Source organism: Bombus bifarius, unplaced genomic scaffold, assembly GCF_011952205.1.
Source record: "Bombus bifarius isolate JDL3187 unplaced genomic scaffold, Bbif_JDL3187 scf7180000008274, whole genome shotgun sequence".
Taxonomy (NCBI): Eukaryota; Metazoa; Arthropoda; class Insecta; order Hymenoptera; family Apidae; genus Bombus; species Bombus bifarius.
The window spans coordinates 123,474-133,308 of NW_022884558.1; the positions used below are offsets into that span (position 1 = coordinate 123,474).

A 9,835-nucleotide genomic window follows, 5' to 3' on the forward strand; every position below is an offset into this window, starting at 1 on the left:
CACGGCGAGGCCGCTATTATTCGAGAACATTTAGGAGGGTTTTCACTTCTCAATGGCGACCGTAAAATGGCGGACGATGGGAAACAACAAGCGCAGCCGCCCGAGGCGCCTTCTACCGATCACTCGCGCAGTTTAATTCGACATAGAGGAAGAAGATGGCGGCGCTCATCAGGCATGGTTCACTCGTCAATCCTTTTAAGTGTTCACCCACTATCCTTGCCGTGAACACGGTCAGTGTAGAACACTTTTTTTCACGTACACTTCTCAATCACCATCATCATTACATGATACTCCCGATTAGGAGTAAAGAAATTCAACTTACGTAGTTCGCGCACTAACGAAAGTATCGTCATTTTACAGACGAGCCTACGATACGATATAACTCGTTTCAAGAGTAAGAAACGTCCTCAGATGCCGACTCGTATGATCAACGATGATAACAGATCTCTCGCTTGCAAAGGGTGAGTAATTTGATTAGATTACGGACTCGTAAGATCGAAATATTCGCGTTACGTCGCGCCGATGGCTAACTGGCAGAGGACACACCGTAGCCATATTACCGTTTACCCCCTCTCTTTCAAGCACCGACCAATAAACTCCTGGATTTGACAGCTTCTCAGGGAAGACCAACGCGTTTCTAGCACCCTAGCTTCTCTCTAGTTCTTGTGCAACTCTTTTTGTAGTAGACTCATGTGAATAGGGATGAAATTAATTTAACTATTTTTGATAATGCTTCTTCAAAATAATTTCATTGCCTTTTCGCGATTTAAATTTAGTATATTGATGACATTTTCTTTTGCTGCATTTGTGTTATTCCAACTGTCCAAATAGAAGAAAAGTTTAAATCTGAACAATATTGCTGAAAATTAAGAAATAGTTGGAAAGATTATATCTTGCAATCATCCTTTTGTATAATAGTTACATATAAATTAACCTCGCTATATTTTCCGAATTTTTATATCCCAATTTTAACAAACAAAAGATTTCGATCGTTTTAATAAAGATTTTAGTATAAAATAAGTGATCACGCGTATGCAACGATTCTTTCATATTTCCCTCAAATTTAAAAAATCGTTCAATATACGATAGCAATATACGATTGGATTGAAAGTAATCCAAAGATTATAGCAGGTTCATTAGCTTCTATGCAGTTTTTTTTTAAATACATATTATGACAGATAAAATTAACCTGGTCTTGGAATTTTTATATTCTAGTTTAACTTTCATTTTAACGAATGGAAAAACGTTTTTATTACTGCTTGAAGTATTATATTTTATATTATGAATATTATAAATAAGAAAATAATATGTTGAAAACTTTTATGAATCTTGTCTTACAAATGTAACATTAAGTTGTATGAAATGTAAAATTTGAAACATATAAGATGTTAGATACGTATATTTATACGTATATTATATACGTCATCTCGTAGAGTCAACGCAAATTTAAAGAAGTCTGCGTAATATTTTCACGGAATTGAATTATTAAGTTTGAATTATTAAATTGTGATGTTTCAAAATTTCGATACAAATTGCATTTTATTAGATATTATAATAAACAACTACTTTTTTAGAATGTCACTTGATTGGAACTAAATGACATTTTGGCATTAAAGTAATTCAGGTTTATAAGCACGTATCTATGTATATAAGCTGGATTTGTTTCCACTTTTACATGTGACGTAATAACTAATAGTATATCTTTTTGTATGCCAAGTTTTCAGACAATTACGAGAATTATAAATTTGTTGAAATAGTTTAAGACGCATCGCGTTTGTAAAAGATATTTCGTTATTAAAAATACGTCAATTCTATGAAATGTATTCTCTGCAAAAAAGTAATCTGTTTGCATCTTTATTTGCTATAATTAGTCAAATAAAAAATTTTTTAAAATCTATGGACCTTTCAAAAGGATAGCAAGGTATCTAATTTTATTTTACAATTTCTGCAACGCATTTTTTTGAAAGGATGGTTAAGTTCTAGAAATCTATACTAAAAGTTACATGTTTAATTTAAAATCCGAATAGAGGAAAAATTACATGAGGAATATCTTAATTAAATATTCATTAAAAATAATAAATATATATTTAAATGTAGCAAGGGATAGAATATTCGTGCAAAGAAAATGTGAAAAACGGTTTAGTTCCTGGATATTTTAGTTCTTCGGCTGTGCCAGTTTTTATTGAGAACACCTGTTTCGAAGACCAAGTTTCTCCGTCCTTGTAATTAACATTGACAAACTATCGCCCGTCTCTCGCTACATAGATCAGAATTAATGCGTAACAAAAGAAAAATGAAACTGCGCTCCAGTTTACGAGAACAACTAATATTCTTCGAACTTTATTTTAATATCAATTAAAAACATGAAACGTATGAAATACATGTTACTGGTTTGACGTGCACAAACCAATTTCAATCTGGCTATAAACTCGATGAATTTCTAAATACGATCAAGTAGTTATTAATCATATCATTTTGGTGAAGCGTACTTTTCACTAGAATATGAGAAAAATTTTCCTAGTCACGGGGTTTCCATACGTTTCGTTTCGTTCCTGGCACATATTGGTCATAACTGTATCCTGAGAAAATACAACTGAGGGCACCACCGTACGGCAGTTGGACATCGATCTTGTCCCCTCCGCTCGAACGCTCCAATTGGCCACCTCTTCTAAGGGAAGCCTCCCTTGCTGCGCTTCATCCGGTAACCAGAGTCTTTTACACGGTACGAAAAGTTTGGCGCGAGTCGTGTTGGGATAAATAATCTAGAAGAGGCGATATTGATTTTCAACGAGCAAAATCAATGGCTATCAATGGTAAAGATAGTCTTTGGAAAACCTGTGTGCTACTCACAGGGGATGTATCCTTGATATGTTTAACTCTCGTACACTATTGAAATAATTTCTATACTAGAGCTGATCATGTCAAATGAACTTGTGACGGAGAATTATATCTAAATTGATTGATTACAATTCTGAAGCAAGTAATTATATATAATTAACATACTACCCTTGTATAGAAAATAAATAATCTCTTTTTAATACATTCTCATTTGTTTTGTTCTTATGGTCTGAATCCTGAATTTTATTATTTAATACTTAATTTAAATGGTAATTCAGGAATCATGAATATCATTCGTGATTTTTCATGATATATACATGGACGATAATAGAATCATAATATTTGAATAGTTAGTATAAGGTTTAGTTTTAAAGCATAACCTTTCAATACATTTAAGCTTTTATCGTTATGTACAAATCGTTTGAAGTTTCGTTTAATTATAATTGACGTGATTTGTAATCGATTGCAAAACAAATTTGCTATTTTACAACGATTATAGCGATATGGAGATAAGTTAAAATTGTTTAAATCATTAGTATTGAAATTATAATATTGAACGCTTTACTGAAATATATCTTCTACGAAGTAAGAAAGCTAGGTCTCATCCGGAAAATCGATATTTTTAACATTTGATAGGACGGAGAAGTTAAAAAACAAAGGAACTTTTGAGATAATCTTTCAATTTTAATGGATAAATTCAATATTTTTTTTATTAAATATAATTTTACGTTATTATTGTTTACAATTTATTTATGTTAGTATCCGTATTAATTATCGATAGATAGAGATAATGTAAATGAGAAAGATAATAAATATCATGTTAAATTTACTTTAAATACAAGAATCATTCCAATTGTTTCAGATTTTTGAGATATCAAAAAGAATACAAACCATCGGATGATACATACGATAGGATAGATAAAATTTGCGAGGAGCAACAAATTTCCACAAAACATACAACAAAACTCGAGGACCCAGTGCAACGTTTCAATCTTTTCTTAGCATGCGAGCAAGAATTTCAACATCCGATAATGAATTCCGTATTATATAGCATCAAAACAGTTAGTAAGTTCTGCAGAAAATTTCTAGGGTTACAATCTATTATATTATATATAATAAATTTGAATAATTCACACACTCGTTGTATTAATCGATGCTTCCCTTAATTTTCGATAAAAGTAAGATTTAATGAAAAATTTTATTCATTTTTAAATGAGAAAATATTTTTGAGAAACTTCGGATTTTAAAGTACATGGTATTATTATTAAAATTATTAATATTATTAAAAGCCTAAAACAAATTAAATAAGATTATTAATAAATTATTTAAAACAATCTAATATTTTTTTCCATGTCGTGTTTTATTTGTGAAATTATTTTTCGACTCTTACGAATATGAATTATCATGTTTTATATAATTATAGGATGTATTATGTATTCTAGGTGATTTGAAAAAATACTACACAAAACATGTCAGTAATATAACTCCATTCGATGCTATGCATTCTATGGAATTGCCAAAGAATTTGCATATTAATTACGATTATGTTCGATTTCATCCTGGTAAGTATCCTATTAAACATTTTTTGATTAAGCGAACAGTGTCAGCTGGTAGACATATCGACAACAAGATACGTAAAAGGAATTTATGACATAGTATTTGAAGATCTATCTACACAGAAACTGTTTTATCACATTTCCTGTCTATCTGGACTAACATTTTATGTCTACCTGAGAAATAACTGCAATTATTCAATGAATGAAGGGGTTACTAATTAATGCCGTTTAAGTAGAGAAAATGACCTTGAATGACTGACTAATTCTCGAGGGATTGTAATAATACAACCATTCTACGGGAAACATGCAGAACGTTGCTATAAGAAGCAATTACACTTTCTAATTTCTTAATAATTGCTTTTAAATTGCTTTTAAATTTAATACCATATAGTGTAGGCATTGCTAAGACAGTAACACAATTAAGGAAAAGTACATGTTTTAGGAAATCGATTTAAGATAGAAAAAGATTAATTGTTCAGTTCTTGTTAAATAAAAAATATCTCTCAATTTTCATACAGTTACAACTGTTCTCTTGATTAGTTTATCTTACATTGTTATCTAATACTCTTTCTTTGAAGTTCATTACCTCCTCAAAGACAAAATCATTGAACGGCTTGTCCAAGTTCCTAATTTAGCTATGTACAGTACAGTTAGATGTCTTTTAGGATCGTGTAATTAGAAAATTGTGAATTCTGTGTCATATATAACATTCCAAATTAAATAATAATATTTCAGATACGGATACGTTGTTCAATGGAAAAACAGCATTCCCGAAGAGTTCCACTTTGGTAACTGGATTAAAGTATAAGAAAAAATATCTAGGGCACCAACAAGATGATCCATATTTAGAGAAAATGCTTAAAATTTAAGAACATTAATTAGATTGCACAAAAGATAAATAAACATAATACATTTATAAATATCCTGTGTAATTATTACTTTAAATATTTTTCAAATCGATTTGTTCTTCCATCATTTGGCGAACTAACGATATCTTTATTTACAAAGTATATAATTATGTATTTACTTCTTTATTGTTATTCGAACTTTTAAATACTTTCTGTATTCAGTTCCTGGTTTAATCAATAAAAATTATATCACAGACATGTTGAAAAAACATTTCTTATTGCATATCAACAGTATACCTTTTTTTAATCTATCTTCTCCTTTAAAATCAGAGAATACAATTTATGACAATAAAATGTAAAATTTCGTCTATGTGACTTTACTACATTTCATTTATTAATATGATTCCTTTCTTTCTTTGTAACAAAATTATTTTTTGTTGTACGACAATCGGCAAAGTAGTAAAGGCGAGGAAGTAGTCTAACATCTTCCATTCTTTGGCTGCATATAATCGAACCATCAAATTCACGTTAGCAACGTGCCTCCAAGACAACGAGCGACTGATTTATTCACGCCTTAATGAGGGTTCTTGTCTTACGTAGTACAATAGCAATAATTTTATGCAGGATTATGTCAGGAATCGCAAGTGCAACTGGCCTCTTAGAAGCACGCATTCGACCAACCTATCGGCCTAAACCAAAGGTATTTATCGAAGAAAATCGGCAATAAAAGAATGAATTACGCGACGATACAGTGGGAAAGAAGAGTATCCATTTGTTATTTTACTTTGATTTCATTAGATATCTTATCCCTCAATAACATAAACTTATATTTTATATAATTATAATAATTATTATAATTGAATATATTTAGTATTTAATAATTATTTTATTTTTAATTCCAAAAAGATATTATAGTTATACTTTCATACATCAAAATAAACTTCTTAGAATAAACTTCTAGAGAAAATATAAAATTATAGTTGAATTTATATCGATGACAAGAAATATCAATGCGATTATCTGATGATAAGATTAAGATACTACAGTAGTATTCCAAGCGTGCGCCTAAACTAATAGTAAATCACGATTACGTTGGATTACCGTGAATGGATCGTAACTGTCGCAAAACCATAATATCACTTTGTTATGATTGCACTATAATTAGATAAATCTGTTATAATTAGATTGTGATCATATCTGAATGAAAAGTTGCAATTTACGATTATACGTAAGTAAATCGCAACTATTTCCATCACAACCGACTACAATAAAATGATTTATAATTACCTTTCTGTGTTCATATGTACAATGTGTAATTAAATAAATACCAAGTACTTTATGTATTCGTTCCTGGTTGATTAACAAAATATTTTCAGTTCAAACTTCCTCTGCATTACCTTTGCCGCATTTAAGCGATGCTTTGCAGTATTACGTATTGTATAGAATGATGATTAAATAATATAAATATTTTATTTGTTATAGCACGTGGAATTGGCAGGTTTCACCAAACCAGCGCCTTTTATTCTTAGACCTTTCTCTGGCCTTTTTAATCCTTATCCTTATGGATGTTCTATATTGTGTAACCACCCAGCAGATTGTGAAGCAAAAGAAGTTCTCAGACGTGCCAAAGATACATGGGTAAAATTTACATTTTTAACAAGCATTCATTAAGGAAGCTATGTATTAAATATTAAATTTGTGATATTTTAAATAAGATACTGAAAATGGAATGTAAGGTAATACAAATTTCCTTTCGTATACTATAGGCAACGGAAGGGAAGGCTTTATTATTACCAGAAGAAATGGATATGATTAGAGCCAATTTGGTAGCCACATGCAGTGCTACCGATGTACGTGTGAATACGGGAAATGAAGTGACTAATGATGCTCCTACTGTACCTGAGGAATTGTTTCGAAAATATACCCAGACTGATTCAAGACCTTTGACTCCCGCACCCACGCTCGCTAGCGGCCCTGCTTTGACAAATCGACCGATCCAGGAAGAACATCCGGTGACCTGCGATCTACGTGAACGTATTACATTAATTCTAGATCTTAGAACCAACTCACGAAAGCAAATGGTTCGTAATTTACCCTACTTCTATTAAAGATAGGGAAAGAGAGAGAGAGTTATATTAAATATTTAGAATTTATCGTGTTTCTTAAGTTTATCAGGAAGTTTAATAAAATAATATTACAGATCTGTCCTAATTATAATGATTAAAATCAATTTTATTTATAGGAAAATGAAACATTCTCTTGGCACGCATTGACTTTAGAACCACCGCCCACTTACCGAAAAAGTGAAATTTTTGTATCTAAACCCAGTTCAAAACGTACGATGCGTACACCGAATCCAGGGGATATTACAGATACATTTACAAATATAGAGGATGAATTGGTATTTACGATTAAATTAATTCCACATGAATTAAATTAATTCGACCATGACGTTGAAAGATATAACATTCTATTGTTAACGAAGAATTTATGTTAGAATTTCAGTGAACACATGGAAGAAGAAAAAGTTGAAAAGCCAACTAAAGAAGTTACAGTAACTCGCAGAAGAGGAAGACGATTACGTAAAGGGAAATGCAGAAGAGGATCAGGCTATGGACAACAAACAGAAGTTCGTGATTTATTTGAACCAACTGATACTCAAATCTCGCATATAGGCGATGCATCTAGGAGAACGTCGTTAGTAATGATTCTTTATTATAATATTTTAATTCCTACTTTTTTTATTTACACATTTCATTTATATTTTTCTTTTCTGATAGGATTCATACGAACAGCGGGGATGTAGAGAATTTGGCAACCACCCCTAAGAAGACCTCTGCAACGGATAACATGCCTTCTATGATATTTCCTAGTTTCATTGATCCAGATATATTGAAGCATTTGTGCAGAGAATTAGACAGTGACAAAGTGGAAGCAGAGTTCTCAGTTAGGGTAAGATTCGCAAATTTTGTGAAAAATTATTTAGTAATTCGGATAAATTTAAAATTTGTAATTTTGGAAAAGATTTTGTGAAATTAATATTAATTTTAGAGAAAAATCGCATTCGAAGAAGCTCTGCGGGTAAGAGGCGAACATTATTCGCACTCTAGACGATCTCAAATATTTTCAAACCCCGCGCTAGTTGATACACCGCGCGTATTTTCCCGCCAAGCAGCTCGTTTTGAAATTCTCGGCAGTGAAAGTTTACACGGTAAACAATCATTGAATTTTTAATAAATTGGGCTAATCTTAACACTATAACGATTAATGACGCTACTGTGACGTCATATGATTTTTAGTGATAATTCGCGTTTTGTAAATTCTTAACAAAGTTTCCGGCCCTGGTGAAAGTTATTCCCGAAAGCAGTTATAGCATTAATAAGCGCAAATAGATTTTGAACAAGTTGTTCTCATCACATTACCACACAAATTTGAAAGATTCCCATAGTACATTGAAATTAGTATCTTTCGTGTATATTACTTTTTTATATAAATAAAAATATCCTTGCACTATACAGATATTTCAAACAATTAAATTCTTATAATTTTGCAAATAATGTTATATAATTTAAATAAAATTTTTGTAAATCTTTGTCAGGGTTAACAATATTGGGATATCTAAATAAACACGTCTTTGTCACTTCGGGAAGAAAGTTGATTTTCAGAAGAGTTTTCAACAAATTCCAAGAAGATACGATGGGAAATACTAAATGCATTTCGCCAAGCATTATTCTTGAAGCTCTTCAGGATATGATCGGAAAACCTATAACTCAAGAGCAAGAGGCATATTTAAATTTTACGATTGGTGAAATTAAGGAACCGTTAAATTTTAGAACTTGGTGCGGTTTGTGTGCTGCAGTCGAACGTTTACTCTGCCCATTTCCTTCAAAAGAAATTGATCCACCTACGTGGCTCGAAAGGGTGGATTTTGAAAGCTTGGAACGAAGACTTAAATCCGCTAACGTGGATCACAAGCTGGCTCAGTTTTTAAGAGAGATTTGTAAACGATAATTCGTGAAATTATTATAGAACATTTGTGAACAATTAATTTTTTTAAATGAAGAAATGTATAAATGTGAAAATATTGAATAGTAAATTTATAACAAAGTCTGTTTTACCAAATGACTCACATTTCAAAACAACTTAATAAGTTTTCTAATTATATAAAAATATAATTGCGATTACAGACAATTAGCTCTTACCATTTGATATATAAGTCACGATTACATCACATAGTGATATAATTTATAATTGTGGTCTACTACATTATATGATATAATTATAGATTATACATATATCAAATAATAATTGCTTCATCACATGTATAAATTGCAATAATAATAATTTTGCTGCATATAGAGACTCTAAATACATCCTTCCCTTATGCAAAAAAATTTCAAGCACAAAATTCTCATAGTGATTTTAGGTAATGATTGAATAATAAATGAATTATTGTTATTCATCGTAAGACGTTGTAAGATATCTTATTAAGTTAGTCGATAGTCATAACTAATTGTAAGTTATAAAAGTCGATACGCATGTAATTCCTATGTTCTCCCCTGTAGTTACGTTAGTCCATAGTTTACGAGGAGT

The 9,835-nt window shown here is 30.9% G+C and overlaps 2 protein-coding genes across 2 annotated transcripts; both read left to right on the forward strand.

Moving 5' to 3' along the window:
- Nucleotides 1–88: 88 nt before the first annotated feature.
- On the forward strand, nucleotides 89–5,316 carry LOC117212122. The gene is made up of 5 exons (XM_033456644.1): nucleotides 89–230; nucleotides 361–461; nucleotides 3,701–3,903; nucleotides 4,281–4,400; nucleotides 5,130–5,316. Exons 1-5 carry the CDS (start codon nucleotides 156–158, stop codon nucleotides 5,261–5,263), a joined length of 633 nt encoding a protein of 210 aa, XP_033312535.1. The 5' UTR covers nucleotides 89–155; the 3' UTR covers nucleotides 5,264–5,316.
- A 134-nt stretch (nucleotides 5,317–5,450) lies between these two features.
- Nucleotides 5,451–9,510, forward strand: LOC117212124. The gene is made up of 8 exons (XM_033456647.1): nucleotides 5,451–5,942; nucleotides 6,725–6,880; nucleotides 7,009–7,323; nucleotides 7,485–7,643; nucleotides 7,740–7,939; nucleotides 8,023–8,194; nucleotides 8,294–8,453; nucleotides 8,841–9,510. The coding sequence occupies exons 1-8, from the start codon at nucleotides 5,820–5,822 to the stop codon at nucleotides 9,251–9,253; spliced, it is 1,698 nt and encodes a 565-aa protein (XP_033312538.1). The 5' UTR covers nucleotides 5,451–5,819; the 3' UTR covers nucleotides 9,254–9,510.
- Nucleotides 9,511–9,835: the final 325 nt, after the last annotated feature.